At 36.8% G+C, this 19,292-nt stretch overlaps 1 protein-coding gene across 1 annotated transcript in view; it reads right to left on the bottom strand.

Annotated features, from left to right (window-relative positions):
- The window catches only part of LOC125238104, a 317,546-nt gene that overhangs the window by 37,118 nt on the left and 261,136 nt on the right, over positions 1–19,292 (bottom strand). Inside the window, exons 5-8 of the mRNA XM_048145392.1 lie at positions 17,446–17,607; positions 9,387–9,540; positions 8,582–8,989; positions 7,190–7,430 (exon numbers count right to left, since the gene is read on the bottom strand). Coding sequence (XP_048001349.1) covers positions 7,190–7,430; positions 8,582–8,989; positions 9,387–9,540; positions 17,446–17,607 — 965 coding nt within the window. The remainder of the gene's footprint in view (positions 1–7,189; positions 7,431–8,581; positions 8,990–9,386; positions 9,541–17,445; positions 17,608–19,292) is intronic.

The following is a 19,292-nucleotide window of genomic DNA, read 5'->3' as shown; positions in this document are numbered from 1 at the left end:
CGAGAGACGTACGTCGCTTTTGATGACTAATAAAGAGACCTATGCGAGAGCGACATATTTTGCCACATAGCTGACAAGGGAAGCTTGTAACCGATTGCGACGTTTCGCTATGGTGTCTTCTTTCCCTTTTGTCAGCAAGTGCCGCCCATCTTTCCCTTTTGTCAGCAAGTGCCGCAAACCAGGTCTCATCGACGAACTTGCGACCATCTTCAACGCACTTTCGCCACTCCGTCCGCTTCTCCGCAACCCAGTTTTGGCAGTCGAATCCTTTAAAATCGACTACATACATACATAATTATAATCACGCCTGTGTCCCATGAGGGGGTAGACAGAACACATGAACTACTCAAGTTTCAGTGCCACTCTTGGCAAAAAGGGGAATTAAATCGAAATTGTGACATTGCAGTGACAGGTTGCCGGCCTCTTGTCTACCTACCTATATTTAACTCCACTAGTTTCTAGAACGGTTTAATCTTATACTTTTAAACGAGCAATTCTTGTATATTTATTTATTTATTTATATATACCGACGATCTCGGAAACCGCTCTAACGATTTCGCTGAAATTTGTTATGTAGGGGTTTTCGGGGGTGAAAAATCGATCTAGCGTAGCCTTAGATCCCGGAAAACGCGATTTTTCGAGTTTTCATGAGTTTTTCTTTCGCGTTAGTAAACGGAAAATATGGTCGTTAATTTCGCCGCGCGCGCATCGATTCCGCTTAGCTCAGTCGTACAAGGTCGGTCTAATGTACGCAGATAGATCGTAGGTGTCAGGGTTTCGAATCCCGGCCAGAAATTAAGTTTTTGTTTTTTGTCTTTTTTTTTTGTTTTTGTATTTATAAGAGTTTTTTTTTATCTAAAGACGTGATATATTAAAATAGAACCGAGCGAAGCTCGGTCGCCCAGATATTTGTCATTAAAATGCCATTTTTAAATTTGTAAATTTCCTGATTGACTACTACCTAATATTTTGTAATAGCTTTGGTATCTAAGTCGCTATGGGACGTATTTTTGAGTAAGGATGTGTACACCCATATTTTTACACTTGACTGTATTGCTACTCAATAATAATAATGTACCACCTGATGTTTACTGTAGTGTATAGGTGTCTCGAGTACATATGGCAGTCGGTGTCCGAGTGCGATGGAGCACGGACGTGCGGTGTGTATTGGCGAGCCAACCCGATGTATATAGTGTAATAGGGTGACATTACAAGTGGCGACGAGGATAAAAGCAAGTACTTACCACGTGAATCTAGTATTCGGAAAAGATGGGATAGAAACATAAGTAACATAACCTATAAAATCGAGTAACGATGCGCCATGATGCACCGTTATCTTTTTGTAAACAGGTTTGGTTACCTGCCGTTTTAAATTACTGGCATTCTTAGTAGTTTCGGAACGTAATGAAGCTAAATGAAAGTGTTCATTAAATACTACAAAGCGAAATGATTATAACGGCAGTTTTTCAAGAATTAAGTCAAAACCAAATAAAAATAAATGAAATGTTATTTCTTTCAACCGTGCTAATATAAACCTTAAGCAGGTAACCGAACGATGCAATTAATAAAATGTTTGAGGCAATTGACAACATACGGCCAGCCTTCCTAGATTGTCATGCCTATACATACAGGTGTCGGTGTGTGGCTCCTACCTACCTAGTAAACGGTTTGGTTACCTACCTAGATTGCCAAATGTTTTTAGGTACCAAAATGTTATTTGAGTTTATGTGTAGTGGGTTTATAAAATTGATTTATTATTTACATAAATCACAGCCCGGAATCATTACAAAATTTCCGTCCAACCAAAAGAAATGATATTTATTTTTAATTAGTGAAGTTACCATCTACCTGTTGGTTGGTTTAATACACAAAATTATGTGATGTTGCTAAATTTATGAATGGTTAAGCTATTTACCTAAATAAGGCATTTACTTGAATGATAAAATGTTGTACAACCATCACACTTAAATGTCCTATGGTAGCATTAGTCGATGTTTGAGAGTAAGGTGAAAACCAAAACAAACTAGATAAATACTTACCTAAGTATACTTCCTTACAGTCGGGAAAGTAACACTTATTTAGAGATAGATTATCACTTGAACGTGAATCTTTTGAATTGATTGAACATGCCATAAAATCGTGACTAAACTCTTGTCGCGGATTGACTTACGTAAACATTCCTAACGCCGATTTCGAGCAGTTTTATCTGAGTATTTAATTACTTAAAAAACCAGAAAACTAGATGGGTTCACATTAAGTGCTAAATATACCTACTTATAATAAATAAAGAAATATACACCCTGTTGTTATTGGATTATTGAAGCACTTATGATAAGCAGTTTCCATTTAAGTATTAAATTACTTTGTCAGTAAAGTCGGCAGAAAAAAAGAGGCATTAAACGGATATGCAACTCTGTACATTCAATTGTATCGAACATTTAATTGGCATCTAAATACTATGAAATTTTATGCCATTCGTGGCTGAAAATAAGGCATTAAATTGCGAATTTGGAAACAGCAGATTACAGAATCTGGACATTTAATTGTCATGTGTGTGAATTGGATAACAGAAATTCTGGTTATTAAGCTAGTTAATACAGCAGATTACCGAATCTGGACATTAAATTGTCATGGAAAAAAACCTACTGGTAACAGAATAACAATGACCTGACCTGTACAGTGTGCACGGCTCATTCAAAGCAGATAAAATGTATCTGGTCATTAATTTGACATGACTTTAGCCTTACGAGGATAAATATAGATATATGTGGAACCAGCAGATTACTGAATCTGGACATTTAATTGTCATGTAAAATAAATGAAAAAAAAAACATACTTACCTTGGTTAAGGCAGATATATTTATCTGGTCATTAAATTGTTGTAAACATAGTTAAACAGCAATTTAAAAAAAAAAAAAAAAAAAACTGAACATTGAATTGTTGCAAATATGAGCTTAATGATAATAAACCTAAACACGAAGTAAATTACGGTTATACTGGTTGAACGTGCGCTTAAATGACGCTTAGATCAGATGATAAATGCTATCTGAGCCTTCAATTGTCATAATAGTAGATTGACGTCGGTCAATAAATATCATTAAATTGAAACCGAAATAAATTACACATATGAAAGAAAAAAATACCAAGGCATCCAGTGCCTGAGAGTCTGAGACAACTACCCCAGTAAAACACTCAAGTACAATGACTGAGTACTTTGAGATAGCATAAGTTGAAATATTTTCAATATAATATATGTTGACTTGTGTTAGTTAGAATCATTAAATTGATTGGGTACAGGTTGCCCCAAGAAAGTCCAGTATGGCTTCTTAATTGTCGTTGGAGGCATTTGACAGCGAAGGTGATCCTACATCAGTAGGAGTTCGGTGGGAGCGCTGGAAAAGAGCACTCTTTATATACCTAGATGCCGCTAACGTCAATCAGAGTGAAAAGAGTGAAAAAAATAAATAAATAAAGACAGTTCATTGGTTTGACATTGCATTGTATATAAAAAAAACACGTAGTGGTGCAGCTGAATTGAATAAAATTAAGCGAACGCTTGATACATTTCAACAACGCGGAAAAAAAAGAAGTTGCTAACTCTGCTTACCGTCAACAAGGCTTTGTCAGTATGGGTGACCTCAAGAGAAAGACATGCCTATTTAAGTTGATCTATGATAGATTTTCAAAGACAATCTACGTCAGTTGAAAATCATTACAAAAATATATTGGTACTGAAGGTACTCGTTATCAGTTAGGGTAATAGGTACATACTGCAGAGATTCATGTAGGTGAATCTCATACAAGTCAGGTGTCCAGTTAAAACAAATAAACTAATGGATCTGTGAGCCTCTATTGAACTAATATAGAAAAAAAATAAGAAATAAAAATGCTGAACTTGTTTGCGTAATTTCACGGGAGGATATTGAAATGTGGTCTCTCTTTCGTGAATACATATTAAATTTGTATAAGATTTTCCAAGCGAACTAGTAACCTAAGTTTGTAAATTTATAAAATAAATCTCACTAGTGACCTTATTTCGTCTGGTCAAGAAAATGAACAAAAGGACAACAATCAGCGGCTGAATCAGCTTTGTCTGTAGTGATTGTAAAATGTTAAATAATCACAGATTTCAATGCTTCACGTCAATTATCTAGGTACCTAACTACCTACAATGCACATTATTTAGAGGTTAGGGAACATGATTCTTTATATAAATGGATTGATAGACGGATGTGAAGTTAAGGGTACAACTGAGAGAAATTTGCCTTGTGAATCTAAAAAACTCGTCTTGTTGCGTGTTTATCTGTTTGAAACAATAGTATTTTAGTAAAGGGAATAAATCACAATATTGATGATACAAGTCGAATTTGTACGAACCAAACAACAAGGTCAAACTTGTTAAAATATATTTTATTGAATCAGCTAAACATATGTTTAAAACAATATGTGACATGTGCTTTTACAAAATCGACTTGTTGGTTTAAATAAAACATTGGTTCAAAAAAAAAAAAAAAAAATCAATAAAAATTCCTCCCACGAACGCTCCGGCTGTGGAATGAGCTATGTCAAGGTATTCCCGATGAACTACAGTGTGGGGTTCTAAAAAAAAGGGAGTGTACAAGTTTCTAGTGGGTCGGCGACGCGCATGTGACACCCCTTGAGTTGCAGGTGTCCATGGGTTGCGGTGGCCGCTTTCAATTAGGAGGCCCTATGACTGTTTGCCACCGACGTGGTATATATAAAAAAAAAAAAAAAAAAATTGTGGAAGGTAGTTACACTTAACAACATCAAACTTGTAGTTGGAATGAAAGAACACGTAGGCGCAATTTAAAAAAAAAAAATTGAAATGTTGAAAGAACATGAAATCTAGTTGTTTTTCTCTCCGTGTGACACATAAATAAACGCTGAGTCTGTCAAATCGTGGTACCTTGGGAGAAACACTGTGCTTACCTACTAAACTACCTCGTAGTTCGGTGAGCTGTATAAGTATACTGTTACTCCTGTTACTCTGGTCAATTTCAGTATGACTTAATGCCTTGTAAATGGGCATGCTGATTTGTTCGGTTAACAGCGCAAAGAAAGTAAATCAAGGAGATAATATTTGGGTAATAATTTAGATGATATTTTATCAAAGGAATGGAATGCACTCCCACCATAGATGTTCCCAGAAAAATACGACCTCGGTCTCTTTAAGATAAAAGTGAATATGCTATATTACTGAATCGGTGAGCTCCATCTTCGACTATGTCTTCACCTTCCATCAGGTGTGACTATGGTCAATCGCCAATCAGCAAAAAAAAAAAAAAAAAAGTGGTTTTGTAATTTCTTTAATAATCATATTATAAAATAGCCTAGCCTAAGAGTTAAGATCTTAAGATAGATAAAGAGATAATAATAATAAAAAAAAGATGTTGATAAAATACTTTAAAAGAAAAGTGTTATCTAAAATATATACATACTGTGTAGATATAAATCGGATGTTAGTATAATTGGGTCAATTGGGTAACCACTTCTTAAATAGTATATGAACAGCTATCTATTTTAGAAAATTAATCGTTGATTACTTTGTGTGGTACAAAGTATCTACGAGAAAGAAGCTGATCATGATGAAACAAAATCAATAAAACGATAAAGTGGATACGTGACCCTGAATAGGATTTTAATGCATATTCTATATAGTATCTCTATGTATTACAATGCAATGAATCACGAGCCCTTTCGATCCAGAAAAAACAGTAGACAGTAAAAGTTTTAATAACTATGCACTGCAATTTATAATTAAATTTATGAGTAGATCTAACTAAACATTATAATATCCGTAAGTATTATGAATTGCATTAGATGAAATGAAAAATGAAATAAAATGAAATAAATGTTTATTCAAAAACTAAACCTACAACTAAATTTATCTTCTGCCAAACCAGAGTATGGTTTGTCGGCAGACGAGGCTCCAGATACATTAGGTTCCATAACTAAATACTTATATGTACTATTTACTAGTTACTAGCAATAATAGGTGCATAATATAATGAAGTATAGGGCCGATACAATCAGTTATCAATGTTATCATCAATAATTACCTAATATACATTAGACGCCTGACAAGCGACCTATAAAAATAATAATAATGTAAATCATGAAAAGGTATGAAATTAGTGAAATATTATTGTACGAGCCGTACACCTTAGATGATATGATTCTTGATGGTTGATGGTAGTCTTGATAGAAATAGAAACACTGATTTTTGATACACTTATAAATTTATTGATAACCAAGGTATACTGAGTACTAGCTAGGAGCACGTATAAACATAAACTAATGCATAAATCGATGTATAGCGTAATCGCAAATACAGCGATCAATCAATCAATCAATCATTATTTATTTGCAATAAAACATAACTAAATGCATGCAAATGCAATCAAGCAATGCAAAGCAATTCTAATCAAGTCATAATTATATTAATTTTAATGCTGACGCGAGAAATGTGCGATGCTTGCATTGTACAATTATATTGTATGCTATTGAAGAAAGAAAAAAAAACAATCATATATGTATATAAAAAAAAAAAGTACTAATCTAGTTTTCAAAACAGTCTGAATTGAAAAAGGTAACAGATTTAAAGAAGAAGGAGTGAGACTGACATCTAGGAATTGTAGTTAATAAAACACACAAGTATGTTTGAGTATACACTGCAGGTGGTGGTGCAGCGTCCGCTCTGAGTCAACCCTCAGACCGGAATGTCCTAAACATATGATTAAAGATAGAAAATTAATCCCTAATTATAACTACTTCACATACAGTACTAAGTGGTAAAGACGGAGATGATCAAGTTAGGAATGACGAAAGTGGGCAGACAATTAGAAGAAACGTAGTTCATTAAAAAGAAAAAAAAAAAGATACACGGCACAGCATGGCAAGTATTTGAATTAAAACTAAATTGACCTATTATTTAAATATTTATATAAAAAAAAAAATTAAAACAAGAAAGGGATGTAGTATATAGGTGTCTCGAGTACATATGGCAGTCGGTGTCCGAGTGCGATGGAGCACGGACGTGCGGTGTGTATTGGCGAGCCAACCCGATGTATATAGTGTAATAGGGTGACATTACATTTACGTATAACCATGGTTATTGCAATAAAGTCAATCATTCATTCATTAATCCATTAAATTATCCTTCACTCACCTCTTATCAAACTCGTCCACATCCTCACTAGTAAACTGACTGGTCACATCCAACAGCTGCTGTATATGGTCGCTGCAGACGCGACTCTTGCGCCGACAGTCGTCCCCCTCTCGCACGAGGATGGTCGCGCAGCCGCCGTAGTCGAGGGAAAGAGACGGCTGCTGGACGACGATGGTGGTGCGGCCGGGGGGCGCGGAGCTCGCCGCGTCGAGAGGATTGGCTGTTACGTGGACTTGGGCCGCTGAAAAAAAGGTACTTATTAATTTTACTCTAAGAACAAATTAACCCTTAAATGCATGGTGATGTATATATGCATCATGTATTTTTGACTCTATTGACAGCATGTCAAAATTCAAATTTGAGTAAATATTTGTCAAGGTCATGCATTTGAGAGTTATTTTTTTTTATGCAGGCACACTAGTATTCAAACATTAGGTAAACTGAAATAAAAGTCACATACAAAGAAAAAAGTTAGCTCCAGTGCCAAGAGTTGGAATTGAAACAGCGGCCTTGGTTACCGGACAGATGCCTAAGCCGCCTGGCCATCTGGTCACGGTGGCAAGGTTCGAAATGTCCAAGTATGTATATGTTAGTTTCCCGAAGGATTGAGACAAACAGACATTAAGACTGCCTAGAGGAACAATGCAACTAGACACCAAGTTAAATTGACAGCTATTTTAATCGGTCACCGGTACAAATTTGAAACGTCAAACTTCGATGAACATATGACGTTTACCTTAAGGCGGTTTATCAAAGTCATTGCAAACTTAGATTGGTCTAAATTGTGTGAGTTGAGCATTTCTTTGTATTTCGCCACTTTTATGAAATGTGATATTTTTGAAAAAAAAAAATGGTATTTCTACACAGAATCACTAGCTTTTTCAATCCTAGTAGTTAAAAAAATTGTCCTATACGATTTTTTCTTATTTTGTTACCATTTTCCATACACGTTGTGTGGGGTAACAAAAGAGGAAAGTAACAAAAATGTATGGAAATTCTGGGACACTTTTTGTCTCCCAGTAAGATTGAAAGTACTCGTGATTCTGAGTACAATTGACCTAAAATTCCCTGAAAATATAAAAAATGGCAAAAAAAAAATGCTCAGTTATGTTTTGGCTGTGGAGTCCATATAGACTAAAACATCATCATCATCATCATGTCAGCCCTTTATCGCCCACTGCTGAGCATAGGCCTCTCTTCTAGTACGCCATGTATCCCGGTCCTGAGCTAGTCTCATCCAGTTGTGACCCGCAATTTTGCAGATGTCGTCCACCCAACGACGTAACAGATGCGACAAGCGCTTCTTACATCTGCAAGCGGCCACCATTCCGTTAACATTTTAGTCCACCTACCATCACTCTAGACTAAAACATAAGAAGACAGAAGACAAACCTGTAGACTGTCTTCTAGAAGATGGCGGCGGCACAGAATGCTGATGCGCCGACGACCTCCTCCTAGCCGTCGTGAAAACCTCCGTCCCTTCCAACTGTCTCCGTAACTTGGCCACATCATCCTTATAATACTCCTTATCCTTCTTTTTCCTTGCTTCACTTCCTCTCCTTTTTTCTTGTTCAAACTTCTCACTCCTCCTTTTATCTATCTCAAATCTATCGCTAGCTCTTCTTTTCTCTGGTTCAAATTTGAAGTGAGTCTCATATTTCGCTTGGTTCAGTTTTGGGCTTTTTGGCGTTTCCATTTTGGAGTCGTATGGGATTTGGATGGAAGTTGATGGAGCCGTTTCTTGGACTGTTGTCTTGTTCCGTTTCTCCGGTCTTGGCTTGCGCTCTTCTTTTTTCGGTTCTGAAATGTTCATTTATTATAGTTACTGGATTTTGTGTTGCCAGACATTTGAAAAAGGTTAGCGTTAGTTTCATTCTTAAGCTCGTGTTCATACTTATTCATACTAAAATGTGGTGTTGGTTATAAAGAACTCATACTATTCAGTTTAAATACTTATAGACTCGTATTTAGCAAATACTATAGGTGTAGTCGTAAGCAGTGTAAATGTCTAAGCCATAAGAAGCTTGGGGAGTCTATTCACAAACTGTTTGGTACCTGGTAAACTTAGTTACACTTGTAGAAGTCACGTCAACGCTACATCGGAAACGCTAGGCCTAGAAGACAAGTCCTATATGTTTGGCAGGTTGAAAAGATTCGTAAACCGTCTCAGTATATGTCTAGTACCAGTAGTACCCACCTGGTAGTGGCACATCGAAAACGAACCGCGCCGGGCCGGGCCGTGGGGAGTCTAATATGTCTGTGGCAGACTGTGGCTTGGTGTACGCTGGAGAGTCTATCTCCGAGCTGTCCTGTGCTCTGTGGTAGTGGGGAGGGGCTGTGCTGGGGGGTTCCTGTAACAAAGATAATGTTTCAACTATCTGATTATAGTTTATAGAGATGAAAGTCATGTCACGAGAAAGGTGTTACCATTGAGTGAGTATATTGAATAGATGGTATAGTTATCAGTCAAGATTTTCGAATGCAGCGCCATCTATTATTAAATTACGACAACTTTTCATGTGACTTTCCCGGCCTAAAGGTTCCTTACAGCACATACAAAGCATGTGGAACCTTTAAACATGGAACGCCACATATTTATGGCGGGATTTTTAAATAGGTTTGATGTAACATTCACCAACCAGTCACATAAATAACTATTTCTATACGGACTTATTTACCAAAAAAAAATGACAATAATAAAATTTACTATTTAATTACATATAATTAATCATAGAATGTCGTTCGCTAGTTTTCAGGTGGTACAGCGACATCTAGCGAAAAATTTGAACATCAAAAATACTTATACATTTTATGACAACAAGTCAATAGCCAGTTTGCGGAGGTAACAGTGACATCTAGCGATCAACTTGCACTACGGCATATACGATCATTGTTTTTCACGCCCTCTATCGTTGAGTTTCCTAAACATATCCTAAGTACATCGGATTTACTATTTCCTTTGACTGAAAACACCGTGGGTGTTGAATGAATGTCGAAGGAAGTAACGGAAGAGGAAAACCGAGGAAAAAGTGGATGGACAGTGTGAAAGGTGATATGAAACGGAAACAAGTGAATGACAAGATGACAGGTGATAGAGAGGTATGGAAGGGAAGGACATAAAGCGCCGATCCCAAAAAAAAAACTGGGACAAGGGCATTTGAATGACGAGGAATCTGATTGTATTTAAATCTAGTAACTGCTGTATCACAGAATCAATAATATTTCTGGTAAAAGCTCTCTTAATATTTTAAAAACGAATAACACAATGTTGCATTGTATCCAAAAGAGTGCAAAGTAATTTTATACTTTTAAATTGATACCCAAAACTGGTAGAATTTACGTTTAAAACGATGATTTTTGAATTATAAATGATAAATAAATTGATGAATTTGATCCAGTTTCATGTTTTACAGCTAATATTTTCGTTGTGTGGTGAAAAGTTTTGTGTTTCACTCGGAGGTAAAATTAGTTTAACCTTTGTGCCTTGGAGCCCTCGCAACGCTCAAGATTCCACATTCTGAACCAGTTGCCAGGATTCAATATTGGAATCTTTTGGCTGCTGGTTAAGTTAGGAAAAAATAGCATTTTTGTCGTATGCTTATTCCAAAATCTATAAACGTCAATCTTCAATCATTTAAGTAATTCATTTGGACGACCGGTCTGGCTCAGTCGGTAGTGACCCTGCCTGCTAAGCGTGGTCCTGGGTTCGAATCCCGGTAAGGGCATTTATTTGTGTCATGAGCACAGATATTTGTTCCTGAGTCATGTTTGAGTTATATCTATTTAAGTTTGAGTTATATCGTCACTTAGCACTCATAGTACAAGCTTTGCTTAGTTTGGGGCTAAGTTGATCTGTGTAGGGTGTCCCCAAAATGTATTTATTTATTTGAAATCAAGGTCTTCTTCATTGTAAGCCTTGGATATCTGCAAAAACATCAGCATCAGCATTCTACAAACAAGGCGCTATAAGTAACTGCCACTCTGGGATTATTCTCCAAATATATATTAAATAACTGTCAATGTCGAAGCACGAATCTTAGACATAAATCAACTAGAATTACTAACTCGATGCCATATGTCACCCGATACCTACTAGCATTGTCGTTTGACTTTCAGTACTAGATTAAGGTCAAATAAAGCACATGTGATTTGGGTCATTCGCTCAGACAATTAAAACGTGTCTGTGAACTTACGCAAATAAATAAATAATTGGATCCTAGCTCTGTAGGGTTACATGCGTCTGTTGGGGTAAAGGCGTCCTTTGGAGAAATCTTAAATTATATTATTGACCGTACCCAGCATACCGAGACATATTTTATAAATATATGTAACATACAAATACTTCTATATGTACAATACATGGATAACATCCGTGACTCGGGAAATTATAAAAATAAACCGGATCCTTTATCGGGATTCGAACCCCAGACCGCAGCTTAGCAGGCAAGGCAACCCGCTAGGCCACACCGATCGTCAAAAAAAAGTGAACAAACTAGACAAAGACTAGGTCATTCACTCACACAATTAAAATGCCTGTGAAATTATACCAGATGTCTATGAGAAATTAAAGGTGTTTTAGCTTATTACACTGAGAGAAAATACAACCAGTTTTCATGTTCGTTCAACAAGTTTTTTGGTTAAAATAGCGCCTACGTGCTCTTTGGTTCAAACAACAAGCTACTTGTCATTTGAATCGGCAATATATTTGAATCATCAAGTCGATTTTATAAAAACAACCTGACACATATTGTTTTAAACATACTTACGTTTGGCTGATTCAAACGGATAAACCGCAACAAGTCGAACTCGTTAAATTCACAATGCAAATTTCTCTCAGTGTAAATTTGCATGTTGTTGTGTAGGACTTACACGGCCGACTTTCAAAGTGAAGGTCACAGGTTCAAACCTTGCCCCGGCTCGTACCAATGACTTTCTTGGAACTTTTGTCGTACGGCTCTCTTGGAAAGATATGTACGGTCGAATTCACAAAAAGATTTACAAGCCAACATGCCAAAAATATATTTTCACCACCCCAACTGGTAAAGGCTCTCTCTGCTATTCGAAAACAGATTGTTTTTAATACTACGTCGGTGGCAAACAAGCATACGGTCCGCCTGATGGAAAGCGGTCACCGTCACCTAAGGACGCCTGCAACTGCAACCTAAGGAGTGTCACGTGCGCGTTGCCAACCCATTATAAACTCGTAAAAGAGCGTACAAGTTCTAAGACTTCTAAGGAGGGTTTGGGTTGGTTTGATGGTTGTTTTGAGTTGGGTGCGGTTATAATAATTATATTACAAATATTTCAGTTACTGAAATGAATAAAATAAATCTAAATAGTTACTATCTCTATCGTATCCAGAACTAATACTTGATGACGTTTCTTAGAGTTCGAATAAGGCTAGAAATCATTACAAAACTGAAGTTAAGCAATATTTTCAGTGGCAAATACTGGTACAATACACCGTGCTTTTTTTGTTTTCCGTTAAATTCGACACGTAGCTAGGTTCATTATCAGGAACCACCCTAGTATATCACTTTTAGTTAAATTCGTAAAAAAAAATTACATCATTTCCATACATAATGAAATTATCACTGTGAGAGACCCTTAAGAATAACATTCAAGTTAAAGTCAGGTGACTGACGGCACATGTCAAAACAAATAACATTAGGAATTGGTAAAGGTTGTCACACACGTGTTCAGTAATTATTTTTATTTTTTTAATAACTCGATTAACGTAAGAGTTAAGACGCTAGTTTCTTAGAGAAATTAATTGTATTTGATCTAAAGAACCTTCCCTTAAAGTTAACGGAATTCAATAACAACAGGTTGTATAAATCGCGCGCTGTCTACGCAACTTTAACATCCACCCGCCTTCATCAGTTTTCCGTGATCATGATGCATGCAACTGCGTCGAAATATCGGGAGCTCGACAAAAATCAAAAAGGTAATCACGGTCTATATCCCGGTCAATATAAGTCTAATGAAAATAACCGTGAATCATACAAGACTCTTATATCAGGTCCCATAACTTTCATGCCGATGACATCAATTTGACGTCACGCTGCATATAGGATGATTCAAGAGTTTTATTTAATAATTAATCATTATTCATCAATCTTTTTAATCTTGACTTCAAAACTAATCTATTCTTGCGTGAAATAATTAATAGCTACTTGATACACTAAAAGTAAATTAAATTATTTGTTTATTTTTTTACATCCATTTTATTACATATGTTTGTTACCATATTTAAATACATTATTAAAACAAAACAAATTGTTTCCTTTTCGTTTCACGTATCAAGTAGGTATTAATTATTCCACGTATGAATAGCTTACTTTTGAAGTAATTTGTACATGATAAAAATTGATTAATAAATAATGATTAATTATTACAATAAAACTATTTGAATCATCCTTTATGCAGCGTGACGTCAAATTGATGTCATCGGCATGAAAGTTACGGGCCCTGATTATTATATTATATATTGCAAGAACTGGGTCCGTGCACAAAAAAATCAGAGAAAAGTTTTTTTCTATAGGCCGCCATTTTTAATAGTACATTGTGCAACAAGGGGAGGAAGTTGAATATTACTAACGAAAGTAAGTTAAATCGCGACGGCTTGCCGGAGCGATTTAAAGACTCGAGTTAGTAATATTCATACTCCCCGAGTTACACACAATGTTTTTCATCACAAAAAATGTGTAAATAGATGTCAAAAAGTTAAGTAAGGTACAAGAAATTACATTATTCCCTTGGGAGAACGATTTTTCTATAACTCACGCTTCGCCTGCGTGCAATAGCACATTTAAAGTGCGGGTGTGATGAAAAATATCTTATAATATAATATTATTTTAGTATTCCTAAACTAATTTATCTAGGGATGATCGAATATATTCTCATTATCTCATCATCTCTTTGAAGTATCGATGGAAAATTGAATTTTGTGAAAGTAAACTCAATGTAATAATTTCGTAGAAGAAAAATGTAAATGTAACTTACTTAATATTCAATAATCAAAAAGAAATGAATACTATAGAGTATTTTTAACCCCTTACGCAGAAACGACGGGGTGTTATAAGTTTGACGTGTCTGTCTGTCTGTCTGTCTGTTTGTCTGTCTGTCTGTGTGTGTGTCTGTCTGTGGCATCGTAGCTCCCGAACGGATGAACCGATTTAGATTTAGTTTTTTTTGTCTGAAAGCTGAGTTAGTCGGGAGTGTTCTTAGCCATGTTTCATGAAAATCGGTCAACTATGTCGCGGTCGGGGGTTTTTTCAAAATTTTAATTTTGTGGTTAGGTTAGTATCAATGTATTTGTTACAATAGTAAAATATTTTAGAACTTTAGTTTTTACAACTGACTGATATCTGTTAAAATTGTTAAAGATAATCAGTGCCGCCATCTAGCCGAGCATCAACCAAAACTGTAGCAGTGGTGCCATCAACGAGTATATTTTTCTCAGTACATATGGTGCTTTTTTCCGCACTAGTGAGCAAAGTGACGCATTTCGTTTCACATCGAAACTTCATTGGGCCATATGTAGGTACAGTCGAGTTAATAATTAATATGTGTACATTTCTTCACCTTAACTCGATGGAATTAGATGAAATAACCTAACCACAAAATTAAAATTTAAAAAAAAAAACCCCGACCGCGACATAGTAGACCGATTTTCATGAAACATGGCTAAGAACACTCCCGACTAACTCAGCTTTCAGACAAAAAAAAACTAACTCTAAATCGTTCGGGAGCTACGATGCCACAGACAGACACACACACAGACAGACAGACAAACAGACAGACAGACAGACAGACAGACAGACAGACAGACGGACAGACAGACAGACAAACAGACAGACAGACACGTCAAACTTATAACACCCCTTCGTTTTTGCGTCGGGGGTTAAAAATGTAGACATATTTATGAACGACTGTACTGAAAACGTACTTCAGTACATACAAGGTGAAATAAAAAGGACCTTTTCAAACTTTGCATGGTGACTTGAGGTAACAATGAACAACTTTTATCATACTCTAAGAACAAATTAAATTATTTTCATAGAAAATATTTTAACTTGTATTTTTTAAGTAGTAACACTACTATTATGTTATAAACATTAAATAAATGTCATATACAAAGAAAAAGTGACCAAGGCCTCCAGTGTTCCGAGCTGGAATCGAACCAGCGTACTCCGCGTGGCCTTGGTCACTTTTTCTTTGTATATGACATTTATTTAACTTTTATCATGTGACCAATACCACAGTATAATAAAGAGTACTATCGTACAGTATGGCCACTCCCGCTCCCCGCTGAAAGTGCCGCTCACCCCCTCTCGGTTACCTCACAGTTACCGCCTGTCAAAAACGCGAACAGTCGACCTGTCATATCTCACTCACACAATCATGGTACGCGTTCACATACACGAGCTTAGACTGTGTGCAGGAACGCACCTCTTTCATATTATATTTAATCGCCAGTGTCTGAGATGTGCCAATACTAAAATCGCGACAAAGAATTTGGGTAACACTGATTTAAACTTTCACGATTATTACACATCATTATTTTTAAAATCGGGACTTAATCGCGTATAACTACATATTAAACTGACCTCCAACGTTTCAAGGACGGCGTTGTCCCCGTGGTCTCGGAAGACCACGATTTTAAAAATAATGAAAGAATTTGGGTGTTCCATAGAAGAGGATTTCTTTGCATGTACGGAAAACGGTAACAAAATAAGAAAAAATCGCATGGGACAATTTTTTTAACTACTAGGATTGAAAAAGCTAGTAATTCTGAGTAGAAACAGCATATTTTTTTCAAAAATATCACACTTCATAAAAGTGGCAAAAAAAAAAGAAATGCTCAGAAACGAGTGGCATTATGACAGTCGAAATGTATGAAACAGCCAAAATTTTTTTTGCGATTTCAGCATTGGTCCCATAATAAAAGTTCTTCATTATGACCTCAAAAGTCAAGTATACAAAGTTTGAATGGTCCTTATTATATCACCGTGTATACGGGCCATTTTTTTCAAAATTGTCCACCCCACTTTTTTGTAACATGGGTATTTTTTACGCGATTCATACTCAGAATCGAGAGCTCTTTCGATCCTGGAGCGACCCTTCCGTAAAGGAAAGTCACTTACTGTGATGACTCTGGATATAATGACATAATAAGACATAAATCAATAATACTTTAGAGACAACGATAAACGCTTAAAGTATAGGTAATTTAATAATGTTATTGTAAGAATGCCATGCAAATTATTATACAATGACTCCTTGCACGCGATCTCCATCATAATAAATTGTGTTCTATCATTTGTTGTTATCTCTAGTATCAGAACAGAACTGAAGTGACACCTGCATCGACTGAAATAACAACTATTGAAATATAAGGTTCGTTGGTACAAGTATTAATTATTCTCAGTACAGTGATACTGAAATCAAGTAAATGTCTAGTATCTTATTTTTTATAAACTTTTTCTATGATTTAATTTAAATTCTATAAAAATGCCTTATTTTTATAGAATTTAATTACCTACTCAAAAGAGAACAAAATTATGACATAATATTTTTCACATCACCAAAAGATGCAAGCATTTTTCAATTCCAACCTGGTGACCGCTGTTCAGCCCGTTTTAAAAGAATGGCCGGCCGTGCGTGCGTGCGGCCGTGCGTGCGTGCGTGCGTGCGTGCGTGCTTGCGTGCGTACGTGCGTGCGTGCGTGCGTGACGGAGGTGAGAGCGGTCGCCGCCGAGTCGATGCTCGTGTTGATGGTCTTGTCTGTGTGTCTCCAACCCGTGCCCGGTGAGGGAGATGGCACGAGTGCGGCAGCACGAGTGCTGGAGCGAGACAGGTGCCATATATAAGGCCAGTCACTGTCCAGTGTGCGAGGGAGATGGCACGAGTGCTGGAGCGAGACGGGTGCCATATGTGAGGCCAGTCACTGTTTAGTGTGCGAGAGAGATGGCACGAGTGCGGCAGCACGAGTGCTGGAGCGAGACGGGTGCCATATGCGACAGCAGTCACTGCCTAGCGTGCGAAGGAGATGGCACGAGTGCTGGAGCGAGAAGGATGCCATATGCGACACCAGGGTGTGTGTGTACTTTGAAACGTCCGCGTCTATCGAGTCATCGCCGGTCCCGGTGACGGAGTTGTGTTTTTTTTTTAATCTGACCTGCGGCACGGGCGGCGCGTGTGTGTGTGTGTGTGTGTGTGAGTGTGTGTGTGTGTGTGTGTGTGTGTCTGACCTGGGGCACGGGCGGCGCGTGCGGCGTGTCCATGAGGTTGGCCTCGGGCTCCGCGTCCATGGAGTCGTCGGTGCCGGTGACGGAGGTGAGAGCGGTCGCCGCCGAGTCGGTGCTCGTGTTGATGGTCTTGTCTGAGGTCGTACTGCTTCCCATGACGACCACCTGCGGACAAACAAAGGAAAAAATTTAGAAATCGCAAAATCAAATATATAAATACAATTAACGGCATTAAGTGCGGTGACGGGTTGACAATTTCACCACACCCTTTCTTTCCGTGGGTGTCGTGGGTGTCGTAGATATAGCGAGAGAGATGGTGCTGCCATCTATCGATGTAGGGAACAAATCAATTTTTTTTTTTGATTTGTTATTTTTTAAGTAGTAACACTACTATATATAAATTATAAACTGAAATAGATATATCATACACTAAAGAAAAAGCGATCAAGCGAAGCTGGGAATCGAACCCGCTAGCTAGCGAAGCAGCTAACGCGGCTGACGTGATAAACCGCTACACCACCTCGACCGCCGAGGTACCAGTCGAAATTTCTCTAGTGTATGTTATCTCTGAAGGCTAGGCGCCTTTGACCAACTCTAAGGGCGAGAAATTTGTGCTTGCACCTCCTATATGAATCCTTTTGCAGGATTACGATATAGCGAGAGAGATGGTGCTGCCATCTATCGATGTAGGGAACATATCAAATTATTTTATTAAATATTTTTTGTTTTGTTAATAACACTTGTATATTTAACTAAAATTCCCAAGTTGAAAGGGGGGCTCCTTTCCATTTTAGCATTTTCGCTACCGTATCCTCTTAAATAAAAACTTGTAAAAATACAATGTAGATACTACCAAATTGTTTTTTTCAAAGATGACTTATGTTTAGTCATTTAGTGTCGTCCAGAAGAAAATTTTAGCAAACAGGCCCAACCTTGTAAAATATCAATTTCAGTCACATAAACTATACTTTATTTGTACCGAACCTACATAATAAATTAAATTTATAGTTTACTAACTTTACTAAATAAACCCTACGCCCAGAATTAGTAATCCTAGGGGATATGCAAGTGGCACGAACATCGGAAAAAACTCGTGATACAAATGAAAATATATGGATAATTTGTTGCAATTGAATGTTTTTACACGAAAATATGATATTTAACATTTTTTTAACCACGTCAAATTAAATTTGTTATTTGTACCGATAACAATTTACCATAAAATAACACGTATATTTTGGTTCCTGTTTTAATATGAGAAAAAAAAATACAAGTCACGTAATTTTTCCCTGAAATTATTCACTTGTTGCGTAGCTTCTTATTTATTTCTAGAAATAAATAATAATAGATTTTGGAGAATTTTCACATAATAGGAACTTAACAACATTTTTTTTCGGATGTACAAAACGTTCAATAACCTAACCAGAAAATTTAAATTTTGAAAAAAACCCCGACCGCGACATGGTGGTCCAATTTTCATGAAACATGGCTAAGAACACTCCTGACTAACTCAGTTTTCAAACAAAATTTTTTTTAATCTAAATCGGTTCATCCGTTTGGGAGCTACGATGCCACAGACAGACACACACAGACAGACAGACACGTCAAACTTATAACACCCCGTCGTTTTTGCGTCGGGGGTTAATGTCTCATTTTGTCCACAAGTACAGATGTACCTATATTATTTTTAACCGACTTGAAAAAAAGGAGGAGGTTCTCAATTCGACTGAATGTTTTTTTGAGTATCTTTTGCATACCCATATTTTACACTAGACTGTACTTACATGTCACAATTTCGTTTTCTTTCAACCCCTTATTTGCCAAGAGTGGCACTAAAACGAGTAGTTTCA

Source organism: Leguminivora glycinivorella, chromosome 22 (assembly GCF_023078275.1).
Source record: "Leguminivora glycinivorella isolate SPB_JAAS2020 chromosome 22, LegGlyc_1.1, whole genome shotgun sequence".
Taxonomy (NCBI): domain Eukaryota; kingdom Metazoa; phylum Arthropoda; class Insecta; order Lepidoptera; family Tortricidae; genus Leguminivora; species Leguminivora glycinivorella.
The sequence above is the reverse complement of the archived record's forward strand: the minus strand, read 5'-3'. Positions and strand labels throughout refer to the sequence as shown.